This window comes from Pyxicephalus adspersus, chromosome 11 (assembly GCF_032062135.1).
Source record: "Pyxicephalus adspersus chromosome 11, UCB_Pads_2.0, whole genome shotgun sequence".
In the NCBI taxonomy this organism is placed as follows: domain Eukaryota; kingdom Metazoa; phylum Chordata; class Amphibia; order Anura; family Pyxicephalidae; genus Pyxicephalus; species Pyxicephalus adspersus.
The window spans coordinates 4,693,895-4,715,657 of record NC_092868.1 but is presented as its reverse complement, the minus strand read 5'-3'; the positions used below and the strand labels follow the sequence as shown (position 1 = coordinate 4,715,657).

Genomic DNA, 21,763 nt, shown 5'->3' with positions numbered 1-21,763 from the left:
AGACTACCGAGAGAGGAGGTGTACAGAGAAAAGAGGACCGGTCCAAGGACTGACCATTGGAGAACACCAACAGGGAGGAGAGTGGGTGAGGAGGAGTTACCATTGAAAGAAACTCGAAAGGAGCGGTCAGAAAGATAAGAAGCAAACCAAGAGAGAGCAGTGTCACTGATACCAATGGAGTGCCTTTTAGGTTGCAAAGTGCAGAATGAAAGGCTGCCAAGTCCGGTTATTCTTTAATGATTCTTTAGGGCTAAATCTTCCTTTCTGCAATAAAACCTACTTACCTTCCTTGTAGCAATCTTCTTTTTGAAGGCAGGTATGTTTATTTTATTGCAGAAGGGACAGCTTCAGTCCCTTAGAAGGGTATGTGCAGGGAGTGCTGAGCTGTCCGTTTCCCTCGTCCAGCCTGAAGACTAAAAAATCAGTCAGATTAATCTCACGGCCATGATACTCTCTCCTACTATCAGCACGTTCCTTGTTAGCACATGTACACCAACGCAGAACTGATTGGTTGTGACGTTTCTCCCCTTCCCCGTCTGAGCTCTGAAATAGCACCCCAATGCACCTTTTCTAATGCACCCCGGGGTAATTCTCTATATTGCTCCTGTAAATAGCACAGGTCTGATTTTTGGATCATTGGTCTGTTACGCAGCTATGCACCAGCATGCAGACAAGGTTTCTGCAAGGATGGGAATAGCCCAACTGCGTAACTGTACTACAATCACCGCCACCTGAAATTACCACTTCCCGTGAAAGGTCTGTAGATGGCTGCATACTACAATTAAGATAACAGGCTGTAAAAGTTATGGTAGAGCAATAAAGCGGGCAATAAAAGTGAAACATAAGCTGCGTACACACTTCCAATAACTATCGTCTGATTGGCCGAAAATCGTTCACAAAAAAGGTGACCAACGACGACGTTGGAAATGAACGACCGTCACAGCGGATCTAAATGGCCGTCGATCGTTCGCTATCTATCGTGTGTACAGTCGTTCAGTGATCGTGCATGTTTCTGTTCATGTTTCTACAATACACTTTCTCCTTTACATGTCTCTCCCTGCATCGTTCAAACGATTGTATCTAGCGTGTGTACACCATTGGTGGATTATATTTGAATGATTGTATCGTTACAGCATGTACAGAATTGTGCACATTACGATCGTTCAAATATAATCGTGCATAATCGTTGGATCGGTCCTAAACGTTCGTTTTCTAACGATAACTATTGGAAGTGTGTACCTAGCTTATAGGAGCATTGCGTGCAGTATGTACAAATAGAATTGCTTGCTAAAAAATGTATTACGTGTCTCTGTCCTAAAGAAAAGCAGCGGGTGACACTCTGTAAAAGAATGAGCTGAATAATTACGGGGTCACAGGCATGGCTGCTATGCAAGACTTCCCCAAGGTCCGGGCCCCTGCTGCATGCAGTGGTTTCTCCCCCCCCAGGGGACACACCAACTAAGACACCCCAGAATGGCAACAGTGTCTGTGCCTCTTGTGTTCCTTAAAGTTGGACAATGGGGTTGCCTCGAAAGCGTTCCCAATTTTATTTGCAGCCCAAATAAAACCCAACACCTTCCAAAAACACAATATGGAGCCATAACAGGAACAGCAGGCGATGGGTTCACTGAATCCACCCCGCTCACAGTATCAGGACTGCCCCCCTCAGGACTGACCTTAAAGAACAATATACAGAACGTTGTTTTCCCAAACATAAAGCGCCGTACACCCCCCCAAGATCTATTCCGTATAGATTCGTTTATTTCAATAATGTTTAAAATTTTCACATTTGTGTAAAAACGGAGTGAGACCCCAACACCGACTCCGTCCTAGCAAAGTCGTTCAGCATATGATTTCCATAGTCTGTGTGTGTTTTTTTTTTTTTTTTTTGTAATTTTCCATATTTTCTTGAAAAAAAAGACACCCCACGCATTAGATTGGCAATAAAGGCACTTTGGATAGAACGTTAATACTGGATGTTGATCCGTAGCATTCAAGTGTGTGATACCTTCCATAGTGTTCACATAATATAACAATCGGCAAAGAGCCGAACGTCCAAAACGACTGGAGGGGGGAAAAAAAATCAAAAATGGAAGAGAATAAACCCTACAAAAATGTCAAATGATAGATGAGCGGGAATTTATTTTTTCTTTGACTGAATCTGAGCATAGCTGGTCCACTCGGAGTAAAGTTCATACGAGAAGTCCTCCGTCCAATCGTGAAATGCTTTAAATAATCCCCAAAAAATTGCACTTTAAAAAAAAAAATTGATTTCACAAAGTAACAGAAAAATAAACGCTGAAAAAAGCGTCCCAGAGATGTCCTGCAAAGAGACGTGCACGAGTCTGTCCTAAAGGATGACAAGAGGTGGAGGAGAGGGGCGTCCAACGTTAAAAATCCAAACCCAGGGAGACGTCACGTTGAGCCGGCAACACTGCATCCAATCTTTGGTTGATCTTCATATAGAGAGAAAAAAATAAAATCTACGTATATATATTGCATTTTATCGTCCCTGTAAGGTCCCTGCCCATCATCTTGGAAGGAGGTTCGGGGGAAATACGGCACATCTGGTTGAAGGGAATGGAGGAGCGAGTCTCACGTCATGCGGTAGAAACCTTTCTCGGAGCCGATGTCCACTGTGATGTTGGTGTACAGAGGAAGCAGATCCTTGGACAGGAGGTTGTATTGGAGGGCGTTCATGCCGTCTTGTCTCCACGTCCGACGCGTTTTGGCCAGCAAGTTGAACCTGCGACAAGATGGAGATGAAGGGTTAGAGGACTGGATGACATTTTGGGGGCTTTGAAGGTTATGATGAACCCATAAACCATTCCTATGTGCGCTCAAATGTCAAAGCAGAACCCTGCTATACTTACCTGTTCCAATACAGGCGGCTGCCATCTTCTTCAGCCATCTTGATTGGCTGAGCTGGGATGCTGTAGCCAATCTGCACATGGAACTGATCGTTTCACGGCACAATCAGGTAAGAACGATTACTGAAGAAGGAATATTGCCCGCTTCTTTCTTCAATAGTGACTGGGCTGATCGAACTTTATGGCACCGTGCAGTTGTCCTGTTCTCACCTTTGCCTCGAGCTACTTACCTAGATGCAATGGCCTGGAATGGAATCAGGACACAGCTCTATAGAAGTCTGCGGGGCTGTAATGTGAAGCCGTGACCAGGACTAGGTGGGGCAAAATATGGAACCCCCAACTGTTAGATCTGGAACATGTGAGACCCTGGAGGGTTCATTTCGCTTAGCAACAGGGGGCAAACAGAACTGCTTTTATTTTCATCAAAAGTTTTTGAGCAAAAGTTTTCATCAAAAGTTTTACAAAACCATTGTAGGTTAAACGTTCCATCATTACCTAAATATACCCTCACTCCTGCTTTTCTCCTATCACATAGATCACCCAGGTTCTCCCATTATGTATCTTCTCCCGTCTTTGAGAGCTTTAATAGGCCCAATGTTTGTGAATGGGCTGAGAAAGTATTTTACGCATATACAAAGAAACAGAGAGGAGGCGTTTTGTAGACCAGCAGAAAGGGCTGACCATGCTCCCTGGAATTCCGACACATTGGCAGTATAAAGCTGCCCCGATTTTGAGTTTAAATACGAGAATGAAAAAAATAAGCAAAGTGAGGCTTTTAAGGCATAAAGTTAGGTCTTTATTTACCTAAAATATGAAGCATCTAGTATACAAGGTACATAGAGTATAAAGAAATACAATACACAAGGATGGCTCCTGGCCAGAATCGATACAATCTTTTAGAGTGATCACACATAATACGGTTGTCTCCAACACATTTCGCTAATTGGCTTTCTCAGGGGACTTATAGAGACTCTTACCGGTTAGTGAAACAATAAAATAAGTGCCCTGAGGTAGACAATCAAAGCAAAACGCGTCAGGTCACAGACAACCGTATTATGTGCGATCACTCGAATAGACTGTAACTATTCTGGCCAGGGGCCATCATTGTGTACATTATTACTTTATACTCTATGTACCTTGTATTTTGTACACTGGATGCTTCATAATTTAAATAAAATTGACCTATCTTTATGCTTTAAAAAGCCTCACCTCACTTTGCCTATGTTTTCACTCTCTACTTGTCTGAACGGGGCTGGCTTCATAATATTGAAGATGAGAAGTGATCAGGATTTCTTCACCCCTTACAACTTCCCATCTCATCCTAACAACCTCCCAATGATCTCCGATACAAGAAGAGATTGTTCTATATATGACTATATATTATATATATTATATTACTATATATGTTCTATATTATGACTATACCAGGCTTGTGTAACCTGTGTGACTCAACATCTGAGGATCAAAGGGGAACAAAGAAACTCCCAGTCATGAAATAAATCAGTTATGTTATTCTAAGAATGTATTTGAATTTCCTGAGTGATATCCTGATATTTAAAACAAACCTGGAATAAACCGATTCATCAGGTGTCCTCCACACAAAGCATGCTACCTATTTATACATCACAGCCTTGGGGTGACAGAATGACGTGAATCAGCAAAGTATTTGGGTGAAATGTACAGCGCAGGGTTGGTAGTAAAGCTGTCCATTCACACAGCCATTTTCACCCACTGGGAATCACAAATACTATAGCAATTGGCAGAAGTGAGTGAAAAACAGATCAAGTGTATCTGAAACTGGGCAATAAATGAATAACTTAAATCAGGTGAAATAAAGATCCGATTAGAAGTGAATCATAACTAGGAAACTAAAGCAATGGGGTGAAAGTGATCAGATTTTTTTCTGGTTAATCTATGGAAACCCTAAATTAAAGTCCTATTATTTATATTATTAAACTTGATTTATATAGCGCCAACATATTACGCAGTACAATAAATAGGGGTTGGAAATGACAGATACAGTGACACAGGAGGAGGAGAGGAACCTGTCCCGAAAAGCTTACAATCTAAAAGGTGAGTGAACTATTACACAATAGGAGGGGAGATATAGAATGGCGGGGGAGTAGTGAGGGTTTAGGAGACAGAAGAGGACGGGTAGGTGAGGTTGAAGTGTTGGATTTTAAGGGCTCTTTTAAAGGGGCAGAGGGTAGGTGCAAGCCAAAAAGGAGGAGGAAGACCATTCTGGAGAGTGGGGGCAGCTCCAGAAAAGATGTGTTTAGGTTTTCTTTTTTTTTTTTTTTTATCAGCACCAACATATTTTCCTTTGCTGTGTTGGTTGTTGAAAAAGTTTAGACATCCATAGAGTTTGGAAAAGAATTAAAGTGGAACTATAAAAAAAAAACACTTGCAACCAGGTAGGTCCATTATTGCATGATGAATAAAATCATTTAGATTCCTCTGAGTCTACTACTAGGTGCCGCCTGCTTGGATATAATGATAGCAGACTTTTGTATCATTGTGTAATATTGCCCTTCGCACCTTCTCCAGCAGCCACATAAAAGGAGGGGAGGGGCAGCTGGACCAACACTGACAGCAATTAGACTTCTGAAAAGAGGAGAGGGCTATAATGTGCAAGGAAGGGCTGCGGTAGGGATCTGACACTTTCTGGAGTTACTTTTAAACTCAGCTCAAGGGCACATTGATAGAAAAAAATGAATAAGGAAAGTCAAAATTAATTTTTTTTTTGTTCCATTACCTACAAATTTGTAAGTTGGTCACAGGGTGTCTTTAACTGCGTACACTACCCAGAAATCAATACTTTTCTCTATAATAAGACCTTTAAGTCCTTGGTAAAAGTTCCTTTTAAAACATTTCCAACCAGTTATTAAGTTATTAGGAGAGCTTCATGTGATTATTACACAAAAAAAATACAAGGAAAGGTTAAAGAGATTAACGCGTTTCCACTTTGGCAGCAGGATCTGAAACGTATTTGTTAATCTTGTGACCAGGAGAAACTAGTTCGGAGCGGTGACCGTTGTCCCCATAACACAATAATCTGACTATGGGAGTCGAGCCGCTGACATTAAGTTAAAAGGGCCGCTGGTGCATCGATAACTGGCTGACCTTTAGGAGGATGCCGTGCAGTGCAGAAACCGGCAGAGTCACATATCACTGCATCATCACCTCTTCTGTTTAACAAGGGGACAGACGCTGAGATTTGGGATAGGAGATACTTCAAGCCCCAGCGCACACAAAATTGCTACATAAAATGTATACAAAAAAAAGGAAAAATACACAATCTGCCAGGGATTGGCGTCCCTCATCTCAGTCCTTCCTTACCGTTTTGGGTTTTGCTCGTTGCCTTTGTCGTGGCCGTGTTTGATCATTTTATATCTTCCATATCTAATGGATGGCCGGGAGATCAACTGACCACTGAGTGCGACTCTGCAAGATAAAAAGAAAATCGAGCGGTCACTGAAAACTAAAGCCCAACCCCTTCACCGACCCCTGCATGTATTTTGTGCGATAACCATTTTTATGCCAGTCACATGATCCTTTTGTCCAGGATGGACAGTCCTGCATTGGAGCTGGCTGCACTATTACACAGTGAATGCAGAACATTGGTGCAGCCCTGATTTCATAGAATCTCCTCAATCCTCCAAACTGGAGCGGCCGAGTTGTGGCCAAGAAGAAAAATTGCATGGGACAGCTTCAAATAGAAAGTGAACATTGCAGCCTGAACGGCTTTGGGTTTTTATTTGTGGTGGGGCACAAATGAAAAAAAAAAAAGCTCAGAGTTTTAAAGTGCAAGTTAAACTTTGAAAACTAAAGAGTAAGATCGCAAGTAAAATAAAATGCATTTATTATTTTTGTTTACTTTCCCATTACATGCTTACCAATTTTCTGCTAATAAATAAATAAATATATATATATATATATATATATATATATATATATATCTATCCAGTTGTGCAACTGTCCTGGCCACACATGTGCATGGAGTATTCTGATGATCTCATAACAGTCTATGCGCAGGTTGGAGGAGATTGGCAGAGCTGGATGCAAACAGTTGAAGTTCTGAAGGAGAAACCTGAAAGCTCCTGGCACACATACGTCACCCCCCCCAAAAAAAAAAAAGAAGTGTCAATCTGCGCATGTGAGATTGGCATATTTTTTGTTTTTTAACATTTACATGAAGTTGTGTCACCTGATCTCGCCCATGTGCTGTGCAAGATCGTGTGACATCATAGGAAAAAGGAAGAAGATGGCGACACCCGGATCCAGCCAGGCCCGTGAAGGACGGCATGGAACTGGTTGGACCAAGAGAGATCGACGGCTTTCCACCAGTATTTTTCTTTTTTCTGTGGTAGGCAATGAGGGGTCGGCAGGTCAGGGTGGAAAAAAATTGTATCTGGTTTACCATTTGTTTAATGAGTCAATTTTAAATCAATATATATCTCTGAGCAAACAAAGTGACAGAATCTATAAGGCCATAAAGAAAATGTACAAATTCTGTTCAATACACCCAACCTACTAAGTGACAACAGACCAAAACTAGGAATCCTATGACGTGTAAAGTAAATGGGGTGGGCGGAAACGATTAGGAAAACCGTGACAAAGGAGGCTAACAATGTAATAAAGGTGCAGTCCATGTACAGATAAACAAAACTGAAGAAATTGCAGATAAGATTCAGCGCTTTAAGCATTGTGTAACTGAAGGAATGAGTGACTAATGGTGGCACAATGAGAGGACAACTGAAAGGGCTTAACGTGTAATAGCCGACCGCCGCCGAGGACACCTAAGCCTTCTGGGTGTTTGGGAAAGGTGTGTAGCTCACCTGACTGCAATGTCGTCATCCTCGCCACCCCAGCCCCAGTAGTTGTTGGGAAATCCATTCATTTTCATGTACTGCTCGGGGGAGAGGGCAGAAACGCCCCCAAAATAAGATTTATAAGGCAACCTGGAAGAGAAGGGGAATAAAATGAAATCATGAATTTAGATTAGATATAAATGTAAAGAAATGACATTAGAGGGCTCAATTCCAGAACAAATTGCATTCTATATACACACAAATGTAATTTTCTGTTTGTTCAACTTATAAAAATAGCGATCAGTTGAAAAGATTGCCTCTTCTCCAAAGGCTCCACATTTTTTTACTAAAGGATGGTGATCACCAGATTTATTAAGCCTGATCAACACTTTTGTATCTTCAGATCGAACAATGAGGATCAGAGATGTTTTTTACCTGGCCCCTTTTAGCCGAGCAGAACTTTTCAGTAACCCCCTGGATGTTTTTGGGTGATTACTGAATAGTTGTATCACAATACAGGGGCTGCCACCAACCTACAGTTCTTTAAAAAGTTCTGGGGAGAATAGTAATCGGAGGCGTTTGTTTCCATCTGATCGCCACTTTTCACATGGTGTGGTGTATGGTAAGTCTAAGGGTACAAAACCCCACTTTTTTAGCATTTGGAACAGTAAAAAGTGTCGTTTAGTACTCCTTTCATGTAAATAAAGTTTCTCGTTGCCTGCTCAATTTAGGGCAATTTATATGATTTTCTGCTGCCTCTTGGCTCCCTACCCACAGAGGCTCAAGCAATGGCTGCATGACATTTCCTAGGCTGGGTTCTCTGATGGTGACATTGTGCATCTGCAGAGCCACTCATAGCCAATGCAGGCGCACAAATGAGAGACCTCGGTATTAGAATGCTGTGTATGGCATCATTGACGTTTTTTATTTTCTCTGACATGGTCACGGTGACATGTTTGGTATGCCCCCCCCCCTTCCCCCCCGTACTGACACACCGAATGACCTTTATTAAAGTAAATTATTATTATTGTTAATAAACAGGATTTAAATCGCGCCAACATATTACATAGCGCTGTAATAGGGCAAATTGCTTCTGGTAAGCGAATCTGCTCTGCAGGGCGGACAGGATGGGTCTGTGCAGGTTAAATCTTCCTTTTGTCATTTCCCTGGTGGTTAAACTTGAAAGATTTATGTCTATGTAAGGAAATTTAAGTTTACAGCAACCCTTGGTTTTCAGGTTCCAATCTACCCTCAGCATCTCCCATCAGATTTTATCACACCATCATATGCTGGAAAAATAATAATTGTTATTATAGTGCTGTCAATGCATGTGGCAGTGTTTATTCAGAAACAATATTGATCACAGGGATTTCCATAGTAATTATTGGATGACTAAACTTCCTGCACATACGAATCTAATGGTTCTTTACACCCAGGGCCAGGTCTTCAGGCACCCAAGGTGGGAATGGCAATGGCCCCCCCTCTTTTAAAATGAGCTCTTTAATTCTGAACTGCAAATACTAATGAAGGCGTCAATAAAATGATTTTAATTTCAAATTTTAGGATAAAAATCTAAATTACAACAGCACTACTCTGTGGTTAACCTCAATTTTGGAAATAAGGGCAGTAGATCACACATGTATCGTGTTTCTGGACCTCCATGAAATCAGCCAGCACATATACAGGGGTGCACTGGGTCTTACATAATAAGTCGAATATCTGAAGGAGACTCGGCTCTCCCAGCACAGGCAATCAGTCACCAAGTATGTAACTCATTAGTAAACGTTGCCTTGTTGCTTGTGGCAAGGGAGGGGGAATAAAACAAAGGTCAATGCCAGAATGACAGGTAGAACAAACACCCGTTCAATAACTGGGGCTCCTATGACAGATGCATTGCAATAATTCCAAATTTTTTTTGTTCTAATGCTGCAGACTAAATATTTGTAAAATGCATGCATTCTTTCCTCCTGATGTTGATGTGACTGCACTGTGCACTGCTTTCCTGGGATTGTAAAATCTGCAGCTCTGGCAAATGTGTGATGTGTCAGCAAAATAATGGCGGGCGGAACAGAGAGGGACCCAATACGTACTTGTAACCGAATTTGTCCATGGCAATGGATGCGTGCTTGGGGAACTTATCGCAGGTGTAGAGGTTGCGGTCATCCTCTGGGATAAGGTCCACATCATGGAAGAATAAGCAGTCCCAGTCCTCGTCTCTCATGGCTTCTTTAAAACCAACATTCAGAAGTTTTGCGCGATTGAAGGTAGCATTCCCAGCCTGCGGAGAGGGAGAATGTCAAATGCAAGGGAACGGCCAGCAAACCAATGATAGAGACAAAGAATTCTGGATTGTTCAATGTACATAGCTGCAAAACAGCTTAACATTAGAAGTCACTAAATTGTATACTAAATATGCTCTGCTGGAGGACTCTGCTCCTTCCTCTATACCTTTCCTGAAATACTCTGCTCTGCTTCTAAGACTGTGCTCCTTCCTCTCTGAAATACTGTTACTGTTATTTTCCTCCCTGCCGATGGCTCTGCTCTCCCCCTTTTCCTGGTATTTTTGTTCCCTATAACATTTGCAGCATCTGGGCTTAGCAACCCTTTTCTATTTTGTATTTCTGTGCCAGATCTATGTTTTCAGATATACTCTGCCTGAAGCTCTGATAAGAAAAGATAATAACCATGAACTATAAAAGCTCTTTTTATAGTAGATGAAGCAAGCCAAAAGCAAACACAGATAATAAAGGAGCAGGCAGGTTACAAGGCTGTCATTTACCGGGGTAATTTAGGGCTTTACTAGGAAACTGAAATGCTTGTTAACTCAAGAAGTTTTCACAAAGGAAAGCGGCGTTGTTTTTGGATACACTTAGGACCAACCCCCTACAAATAAATCTTATCGATGTGTGTTAAAGGATAAGTGTACTTTTAAAACCAAATGTACTTTTCTTTTGTTTTGCAACCCCCCCACTCCCCTCCACTCACGTATACTTGCTCTGAAAGTCTCTGCTCCTTTATTTACATACAAAGCAAGTTGTCACTCTCCTTCACCTGCAGATTTCATAGCATTGTGCAGATGACAGGACCTCTTCATGAAAATATCAGGGGACTGTTGGTTCTGTATAGCCTTCCATGCAGGTTGCAAAAAACAGATTTACTACAAAAAATTCTGTTGGGTCATGTGACATCTGTGAACCTGGAAGTGAGCACAGCGGAGCGCTGTCAGGTTCACGGAACAGAGACCAGGAATGCGCTCCCCCCATGCATCTGGTCAACCATCCCAACCTCCTGGGGGGGACAAGGGGTAGTTCTACTACACTTTTTATTAGTGCTCTACAGTCAATCTGGGCAGCACGGTGGCTTAGTGGTTAGCTCTCTGGCCTGTGCAGCGCTAGGTACTAGATTTGAATCTCAGCCAGCACACTAGCTGCATGGAGTTTGCAGGTTCTCCCTGTGTTTGTATGGGTTTTCTCTGGATACTCGGGATTCCTCTCACATTCCAAAAACATGCAGTTAGGTTAATGGGCTTCCCCCTAAATTGACCCTACACTGTATTAATGACATATGACTATGGTAGGGACATTAGATTGTGAGCTCCTTTGAGGGACAGTTACTGACATGACTATGGACTTTGTACAGCGCTGTGTAATATGTCAGTGTTATAAAAATACTGTGTAATAATAATAATAATATTAATATTCACCTTTTTTTTTTAATAAAGCTGACAATGAACCCTTTCAATGTTGTGACGTTCTATCGGTGAACCAATTTGGGATTTACCTGATGAATAATATAAATGCCGTAGTTGAGCTGCTGCCGTTGCAGGAAGGGGTGCAAGTGATACAGAAGGTATTTCAGATGCTGCTCCCTGTTCCGGTGAGGAATGATGATGGCCGTCTTATGGGTGGACTCGCAGTCGGGCGGCCTGTAGCGTCCTCCTTTGGTCACGAGAGGGTTTTTATGTACCACCTCTTCAAGTGTCAGTGACTCTGGCAGCTGGACGTGGATTGGCCCTGCTGTAAATGAGAAGGAGAAAGAGACGTCAGAAAAGAACGAACAATATTTTATATATTTATTATCTGAAGCACTATTGTCCTGCAAACTGACAGCCAGAATCCTGTGCGGAGTCTATTATATGGGGTCTGCTATATCGGTTCCTCAAAGGTTCTTCAAGAAGTATTCTCAGCCCTCCGCCATTCACCTCTGAGCTACAGAACAACAGCCTAGATGTATGGAGATCAGAGAGAAAGCTGCTCTGTATGTCCAAAACACTTCCTGTTCTAAGGTGACCACCGCATTGCTCCATAAGGCACAGCACAGGTTGTCACCCCGGGACAAGTAGTGTGTTAATGTGCTAAATCTAAAAACATAAATCCATACTGCATGCAGCCGAGGTGCTCCCTTCCATCCCTCCGTGTCCTTTCCATCCAAATCCTAAGCCATGTATGAGCTAAACAAATCATTATTGCTCCACAGCAAATCTCTGCCTACTTCTAGGGGGCAAAGAACTCAACATGCCACAGCTACACCCACATGCATTTACTATATACTGTACAAGGCATATCTTTTCCTAAAACCGTCCAATGTGGGACATCCAGGAGCCCCAAGACTCTCCCTAGGAGCGGCCATCTTGGATGTGATGTCAGCAGCCCCAGAGCTGTCACTCATTTATTTCCTTCCTCTACTAACCCAAAAGTAGCGGGGAGGATGCTGGACTTTTTATTGGATTTATTTGGTTATTTATTAACACAAGGCTGGATATGATTTATAGTCTCTGGCAGTTTATGTGAAAGTTCACAAAAACAAAATTGTTGGATGGATAAAGGCCGCATTTTGTACACACTGGATTGAATGACATTTTTAATCTCTGTCTGATCAGAAAATGTTGATAAATGCAATATCGGCTTCAATATTTCCTAACCACTGTTATTGTAATAATTGAATCTCCACAAGGAGGGCTGATGGCCTATACAGACCCATTGGAGCATTGGGTTAGATTATGGTTATAGGTAATGTAGGAATGTATATAGGAGGTATGGGAAGGATGGGGGGGCTGTGCAGGAAATGACCCCTCTGGGAGCTCATATAGCTGCATTAAAAACAGAATCCTCCAACTGGAGTTAGGTTCTATAAGATTCAGAAGCGTCATCCAAATTCTGGAACATTCCAATGCAAAATGGTTACATAAGCCAAACATTATATTCTTCAATGCTGGATTTAAAGATGTAGAGATTTGCAGAGATTTCACTTCTTGTCTATATGCACCCCAGCGATGGCTGCATTTAGCTGGATTTCCTAATGACAACAACAGTGGACCATGCCTGCATGATGCTGGTTGCGATGACCATTGGTAGCCTCCATTGGAGGCCCGTGTGACCTGGGGCAGTTGGTGGACATGGAAGAGGCGTTGTCACTTTATGACAGAGAAAAGCCTGGGCAGGGACCTTCATGGCAGGATCACAAGGTAAGACTTTAATTGCAGATTTAAAACTTTTAAAAAGAAGCTCATATGAGATTCTGGCGATCGGGCGGACCATGTCAAAGGAAATCACTGCACCCCCCCCCCCCCCCCCCCCCCCCCCCCCCCAAACACTGTGCCGGTCTGCATGGTATCACAGTAATAGGATATTTGAAGAACCGTGATTGCAGATATTTTTGTATTTGGTTGACTGGGGGTTGTAACTCTTCCCCACTCTATCCAAAACAGTGTCCCCCCGGCCCCTTTTAGCTGGGCGCACCACCCGGCACTTTTCAGTAACCTCCTGGCTGGTGCTTACTGAAAAGTTGAGTCACAATACAGGGGCTGCTGCCCACCTACAGCTTCTTCCCACCCAGCTTAACAAGTAAAAAAACAAAAATTATTATCCAGTGTGCCACTGCAAAAAGGACCGGTCACTGCTTTACTGCTGCAGAATGACTGGCCTTGTCTCCGCCCCTGTAGTGGGTGGGGCCTGATGTGCCCCGCCCATAGCTTTGCTCTCTGCAACACACTATATGTCTTAGAGTGGTGGATTTTTAAAGGCACACAAAGCGCATTTCTATCTTTAAAAGGTTTTTGAGTTCATCTTTAATAAAAACTAAATTTTTAGTATAAAAACAAAATGTAGCTGAACGTAATTCCCACACCGGCGTGGTGATACCGATATCAGCAGTCTGCAGATGAGAGCTCTGACGCCATTATTTTTTTACAGCTGCGGCTCCATAAAACGACTGTAAATGGCTGGGCGGTGACTTTGGCAGCAGTAAAAGCTAATCGGGCCCTTCCATGGAGCCGGAGAATTTAACATCGGCGGTGAGCGAGAGGCAGCTGTGGTCATAAAGCAGGATGAAACGCTGTGAGGGAAAATGGGCACCGATATGAAGGCATTTCATGGTGAGAACATCAAGCGAAGCTTCAGAATTCCATCAAGAACCAAACAATGCAACCGCGTCCAAGTCAGCGCTCACCTAATGCACCCGAAAACAAGGCGGAATGCGAAGATTAAGGAGAAAAAAAGGATTTAAGGCTGAAGTTTTATCTGCCCATTTCTGGCAGTTTTTCTCATTAATATTATGTTAGGAAATTTTCTATAAAATCCATTGTATGGATGCATCACCAGGGCTCTGTGCAATGCAGAAAGGTGATGGATGTTAGGGGTGGCCAGCAGAATGCTGTATATAGCACCAAGCTTCAGTCCTGGTGCAAGGAGCTAGATGGCACTCCTCATGGGAGGAGTTATGCAAATAGGAATGCCTTGATTGGTAAATAAAGAAGGATGAATGGGCATTCCTAGGCAAACAGGAATTTGCATGCAGACCACTTTCTCACCGCATGCTTAACTCTGCCCTCCAATGCACCTGGCCAGTTTTACACCCACCCTGCGGGCTCCCCTTTATTAAATCTTACCCCCTGGCCTCCCCTTCAGTCTTGCAGTTGTACCGGCTCTTCTTCTTCACTGAAACGGCTTACTATGATTTCACTGCACGCTGTGAGTTTCTCATGACGTACATTAGAAGCTGTGGCTAGTCAGATAGAGCCCGCCTCATTTCCCATCTGGCCCCACCCACTTTCAATCATTGGATTTCGTTTTTTTCAATCATGGAGATTCGGCATCACATGTGGCCATTATGTAGGGTGGTCTGCCTAGGCACGCCCCAGCCTCCAGACTGATGGTCACTAATCGTGGTATTGTCATTATTGCAAAAATTCAGCAAACAATGTACAGCACCTTGTTGGTACAAAGACCGAGCAATGACATGACTTTAAAACAGAACGGTGCCATTTATAATTTCATTAGACTGTTGCGGAGGATGGGAGGAGGAACCATGGAATGCAAGCAGGAGCAGATCAAAGGTTGGCTCAAACACCCAAAGGAGATGTGTTTTGTTTTCTTAAATTTTTTTTCTTTGTAAATCCAATATTTTTGTGGCACGGGGTGGCTCAGTAAAGAAGACGTGTCCGTGTTCAACCCAGATTTTTGTGGGTTTGTGTCCCAGATGTGCCAAGTGGGTTTGTGTCAACCCCTGTATTCTGACTCAACTCTTCAGTAAGCACCCAAAAACAGCCAGGTGGTTACTAAAAAGTGGCCAGGTAGCGGACCCGGCTAAAAGGGGCTGGGGGGAACACTGTGTGAGCTGGAATACAATGAGTGTGGCGGTCAGACAGTGATCCGGGGACCTTTTACCTGGGTACACCACCCAGCACTTTTCAGTAAAAACCCGGCTGTTTTGGGGTTTTAGGATATTTGAAGAACCGCAAATGCAGATATTTTTTGTATTTGGTTGACTCTAAAAAACCTGACTGGGGGTTGTAACTCTTCCCCACTCTATCCAAAAGCAGTGTCCTCCTTGACCCCTCTTAGCTGGGTGCACCACCCGCCACGTTTCAGTAACCAGCTGATTATTTTTGGGTGCTTACTGAAAAGTTGGGTGACAATACAGGGGCTGCCACCCGCCTACAGCTTCTTCCTGCCCAGCTCGTTTGGAAAGAACACTGTCGGGTGTCAATGAACATTTCAGGACCACGCTTCAACCATCAATGGCTGCCATCATCTATGAAAAAAAGATGGCGACCATTGACAGAGCCAATGGAGTTCATGGCTGAGCACTGCTCTATGCGATTCAGGGGATCCAAACCTCAATATATGACTAAGATATCCTATTGGAGGAATGCTGGATAACATCACACACACCGTGACATCACAGAAAAATCCCCCGAATTCACAAAACAATTCTCGTTCTTAAGGGAAAGCGGTGAAAGTCACGCGTCTCTTCCTCGTCCTTTCCAGGCAATGCTCCAGCTGCACAAGATGACAGAAATCAAAGCCAGCTGGTGCGGTCCCTGGTGGGGAATATTTACACCACTGAAGCCTATCAAAGACAATACTCAGCTCGCTACGGATATCATTACCGCTTTATGTGGTGCAAACAGCCACCAGATCTTCAACGGTGATAATTAAAGCTCCGGGCAAGGACCCAATGGGTTTAAATGCAAATACGTGGATGCCTTCACTTGCTGAGGGATTTCTAATTCTGTACAGCCATTCTTATGATCCAGGTAGGTAAGTCTGAGATAGCTCTGTGTAGTACTTGCCCTGTCCCAGCCTCTGCATTGGGCATTGAAATGGACCAACATGGTTGCCATCCCTGTACTTTCATCCCTTGCATGCTGATGCCTGAACAGAACGGAGCTCCATGGAACAGAATGCGGCGCTTGTCAGTTCATCTGTCACTGGATCACAGGAGAATATTTTCAGCAACATTCCTCTGACGAGGCTTTATAGGGAATTTTCTCTAATGTTAGAAAGATTTCCTGTTGTGTCTCAGGGACAGGAAGTGAACTTTTTAACCAGGTGGCATTTTTCACTGACCACTCGGTTGTTTTTGGGTGGTTACTGAATAGTTGGGTCACAATGCAGGAGCTCCAAATCTCCAAAATCCGATGCAGTCAGGAAGAAATGGAACACAAATGGGGGGTTCCGTGCAGATCCAAGAAAAACACTAAGGCAGAAAATCTGGAGTGCACTTCCAAGGTTGAGTGAATCACCGCAGATTGTGCAGAAGGTCACCAACTCCCCGTGGACAATCAGGGATTACCTGTACCAGAAAGTTCCGCAAACCGAACCATGGGGGTCATGTAGAGAGGAACTTTGCTGCCATGGAAATCTTCCAGGAAACAAGGAACAACTTGTTAAATCACCAAATATAGGCAGCTAAAGCCCCATACAGATGTCTGGGAGATGTCAGAGAATTGTCGCTGGAAATGATCTGCAGTCGGAGATGAACGAGTAATGTACACACCGTTTTCTCTCATTTTTGGCTTGCAGGTTCCCCCTACCAGACACTGTAGCTCACAGTGGGAGGAGTCAGTGTTGTCAATCTAGAAAGAAATGGGAGGGGCTATGTGTGGCCAGCTGTTGATTGACAGGCTACAGGCATTGCTGATAACTACGCCCCCTGCTATATTTTTTACTGTAGTACAAGCAGGCTCAACTATTGCTGAGCGGAAACTCAGCAGCTGGAGTTGCAGCATCGTTGCTATCGTCACAGGAAGCTGCATTAAGTGGATGTGACTGGCAGGATCTACATTTGTAAGCCTTTACAGAGGGACAAAGAGAAAACCAAGTACAGGTGGACTGATAATTAAGAGCCCCAGCAAAACTGGGAGACTATAGTCCTATATAAAGCTTTGCATACTTTACAGCCAGCTGCAGGCTGTGTTAAAGTGTACCTGAACTCAGAAATTTCACTTTACATAAAAGGATAGACAACTCCTTTATTCAAGGTAAAAATTCTGTTTGTTCATTTTTTAAGTGCAACACCCTATTTAAAAAAAAAAGAAAAAAAAGGTGCAGCACCCCCCCCCCCCTCCCCAACGAAGGGGAGCGCAAAGCTTCTCAGGATACCTACGTCACGCATGCCGGGAGGCTGGTGGGTGCTGCTTCTGTGTATGACTGAGCAACTCTGACATGCGCAAAAGGAGCCTTTCCGTGAGAAAAGAAAAGTTTGCCGATCTCACGTATGCGCAGTGAGATCGGCAAGTTTTTTTTCCAACCTATGTCAACCCAATCTTGCGCCTTGGTTGGGTAACGTAGAAATAAGAACCAGGAAGAGGTGAAGATGGACCGCGGGACCCGATGGAAGACACCTCCAGACCAATCGTCTGCGCTGCAGGATTGAAGGTGTTTTTTTTTTGTTTGTTTTAGCCATTTTTGAGTTTAGTTCCTCTTTAAGCATTTGTCTGGGTTTTTTTATAGCCAGCGGTGACTCCACAAAAAGGAATCTCCCTGCATTTTATGACTGGGACAACAAGCAGGAGATGAGGAAATGCTGATGGCTGACACATAACTGAGGTTACAACCTTTCTCTGCACCACTAAAAAAAAAGAAAAGCGTTTAAGCTTCTGTGACACCACAGATTCCTCCGCATACCTGAACCATCATTGTTCTCCAAACACCATCACCTAGACTATTCATTTTCAGGACTTGTGAGACAGGACAGCCGCGGTTACTGCAAGTTCACAATGGAAGGCTACGTGATCCACCTGCAAGTGTCAATGAACTGTCAACATGCGATGAGCGAAGGTGGTGCACCGCCTGACAATCATAAAGATGAGGAGGTGGTGCTCCTTGGAGGGACCACTAATGACTTTGTACAGCGCTGCGTAATATGTCAGCGCTATATAAATACTGTGTGATAATAATAATTTACGCCCACGCACCAACATGTAAACCTTCAGCAGACAATCAACTTGAGGTAACCGTCATCCACTCTGGTGATGGTCTTATAGTGGCAGCGGAGCCGTCCACCTTTTTTCAGCTTAGAAAATTGCAACTTTTAAACCCCCTCATAAGGGCATCCTTAGTACTGAAGCTCCCCAAATGCGGTGTTCTCCCCGACCTCTCTTAGCTGGGTGCACCACCCGGCACTTTTTAGCAACCACCCGGCTGTTTATGGAAAATTACGGACAAGTTGGGTCCCAACACAGTAGTGCCACAGTGGTTTCTGGGTTTAGCACTGAAATGCTTAGGTCTTTGCTTTATATTCAGATTAGTGCCGGGCTGTGTTCACTCTGGCGTTGAGGTTGCCCTGTGGTCATGGCTTCCTCATGCCAGTAAACTGCTGCCTTATGGTAGACACTACATTTAGTTCTTCCAATGGCAGCTCCATAAAGCATGAATGGGGGCTACAGGGAGCAACACCAGTACTGCTCACTGCCACCAGCTGCCAAACTGGCCCTTTAAGAAATAGCACTGCGGGTTGAAGGACGGAGGGGCAAGGTGCCGGCCACGTGGGATTACTCAATCCTGGGGTCTGAAGCTGCCCTTACTCATTCAGAACTTGCAGGATGTTTGCGGCGCATTCATTTAATCTCTTTTGCGAGGTTTGGCAGGCGCAGGAAACTCAAAAAGCTTGCCAATGGAAGTGCAAACACGCTTATGGCATTGGAAAAGCATTTACAGAGCACTAGGGATACCGCAGATTTCAAATGTGTCTAAAGAAGCCTTAGCCCTATGAGTATTCCAATTTTCAACTCGACTTTGCTATGTACACATGCCATATGATTGTCAACTGAAACAAAACAAATGGGCACCACAGTGGCTCAGAGGTTAGCACTCCGGCCTTTGTAGTGCTGGGTCCAAGGTTTGAATCTCGGCCAGCACTCTATCTGCATGGAGTTTGCATGTTCTCCCCGTGTTTGCGTGGGTTTCCTCCGGGTACTCCGGTTTCCTCCCACATTCCAAAAACATGCAGTTAGGTTATAAGGCTTCCCCCCAAATTAACCTTAGACTGTAATATTGACATATGACATGGTAGGGACATTAGATTGTGAGCTAGTGACATAGCTATGGACAGCGCTGTGTCGGCACTATAAAAAATACTGTGTATTCATCATGAGTGAAAGTCTAGCTTGTGTACAGCGGGTTACTGATCTTGCTGGCGGATTAGTGAACAATCAAGCGGGACCACTTTCCTATGAAGGGCGCAGTGGGGTGTCCTTCGCTTGTCCCCTTCCCCATAAACTGTGCAGCATTCATTGCTTCTCCCGTCACGGGAAAGGATCATAAAAGATTCCAGCAACATAAATTTACCGTGTGCTTGTGAACTGCTTTCCTTATCAAGGTCTGAAGATCCAACTGCCACCACCCAATGCCTACAGCGCAAATCCTGGAGATGGCAAACAAAACAAAGGGCAAAATAAAAGCAGCAACTAAACACAAAAACAACCCAGGACACTGCCAGCAATAAGCTAAAACAAACCCCAAAAAGTTGGTGGAGTGATTGGTGTGAAAGTACTGTTGTTGGGAAAACTGACCTTTCAATCTGCAAACAAAGAAAGAATCCCGACTGTTTAAATTGGATAAAAATCTTTTGCATACTCAAATAAAAAAGTCCGGACTTACAAATACTCCAACACTGCAAATTCCACAAATACTTTACCCTTACCCTGGTGACTCTGGCAAATGAGTGAATGTGCAAGTGAGAAACTCACCAAATATGGAGAACAGAGACATTGCCTCCATTTTTTTTTTTTTTTGCATAAAATACCACTTGCCTGATGCCTCGCCGATCCCTCGGCTTCAATACTTTGAGCCTGGCAGTATTGTCTCTTTGTATGATGAAATGAAAGCAGGCGGAGACTGGTGGTCCTATGGCGCCTTTGGGTTATTCCACACACCTCTCGGTGAATGCAGAATTCACAGGAAGTTGGCTGGCTTCCAAAACAGACGTCCACTACAAAATCTGGTTTTAAAAGGTCCTCAAGGGCTACATACAGGCTGGATGTCAGCCATTCCCCACTGGTTTGCATGGTGTCCAGATCCTAGGCCATGGAGGACCCCAGCCATTGGGGACAAAACAGACTTATGGAAGGGTCATTGAAGAACTACAAGTCTTGGTCTGAGCCCGTACGATTGAGAAAAGAAAAAAATGCAATGTAGAAAAAAATTGTATTATAGTTTCACCTGGAGGAGTTTGCTTTGTGGCAGCCCCATGAAGAATGAATGGGGGCAGCAGTAAGTCGTACAGTAGCACTCACTGCTGTCATATGTGCAGGCGCTGCTTCTTTAAGACCCAGTGATGCGGTGACTGAGCGGCTGCCAAGGTGCACAGGATTGCTTGATCCCTCTACAAGTCTGAACCTGCTCCGATTGTGAATGGCAAACACACGTTATTATAAAATTCCCCTATAATTCTACGTGAAATTGCTCACATCAATGTACTGAATGCCACTGTGCAGGCATTTATGGGCAGTTCCGGGCTCATCCCGGAAGCTTTCTGCCAGAGAAAATGGGAACAGTCCGCAGCAATCTGTCATCCAAAAGTCAGGGCCCGAAAGATGGAAACAGTGAAAAGCTGTGAATACCATGCGCCTGGAGCTGTGTGGGTGAATCCAAATCCCAGCGAGATTTACATTGCTCTGTACCTCAAAATGTGGAAATGATTAAAAGTACAATGGAGGTGTGTATGGGAAACCCCTGCCAATCAAGGAGAGCTTAAATGGGGACCCTATTGAAAGAGGGGGCTGCCATGGCTAATCTCCCCATTTTAAACGAGATGCTGCCATTACTAACCCCCCCTACTAAAATGGGACGCCACCATTACTAACCCCCCCTACTAAAATGGGAGACCGCCATTACTAACCCCCCCTACTAAAATGGGAGACCGCCATTTGGAGAAATCTTACCTTGCTATAATGATGTAAGCAGGAATGTTAATGCTCAATGCTCCTTCACTTACCTCACTGAATCCGGACCTAAAGTGGCCCAGTCTACCTGTCTCCGTGTACATATTATATATCCTGCTGAGATTTATAAAGGAGCCAGTCACATTAGCTTCTAGCACCCAAGGAGCTGACACTCTAATGTCCCCCCACAGTCACACACTATTATTATACATTTATATAGCTCTGACATATACCGCAGTGCTGTACAGTGATCACTGACCCAGTCCCATCTGTTTCTGTACTGAGGAGCTGACACTCTAATGTCCCCCCACAGTCATACCTATTATTATTTTTTTTATATAGCTCTGACATATACCATAGTGCTGTACAGAGAACACTGAGCAAGTCACATCAGTCTCTGTACAGAGGAGCTGACA

The 21,763-nt window shown here is 43.8% G+C and overlaps 1 protein-coding gene across 6 annotated transcripts in view; it reads right to left on the bottom strand.

The window, feature by feature from the left end:
- Positions 1-1,743: 1,743 nt before the first annotated feature.
- The window catches only part of LOC140341472 (beta-1,4-galactosyltransferase 3-like), a 66,813-nt gene continuing 46,793 nt past the window's right edge, over positions 1,744-21,763 (bottom strand). For all 6 annotated transcript variants that reach the window (XM_072427267.1, XM_072427268.1, XM_072427266.1 and 3 more), the window contains 5 exons: positions 11,462-11,697; positions 9,772-9,959; positions 7,709-7,831; positions 6,210-6,314; positions 1,744-2,746 (listed from right to left, as the gene is read on the bottom strand). In XM_072427267.1, coding sequence (XP_072283368.1) covers positions 2,596-2,746; positions 6,210-6,314; positions 7,709-7,831; positions 9,772-9,959; positions 11,462-11,697 — 803 coding nt within the window. In that variant the 3' untranslated portion in view covers positions 1,744-2,595. The remainder of the gene's footprint in view (positions 2,747-6,209; positions 6,315-7,708; positions 7,832-9,771; positions 9,960-11,461; positions 11,698-21,763) is intronic.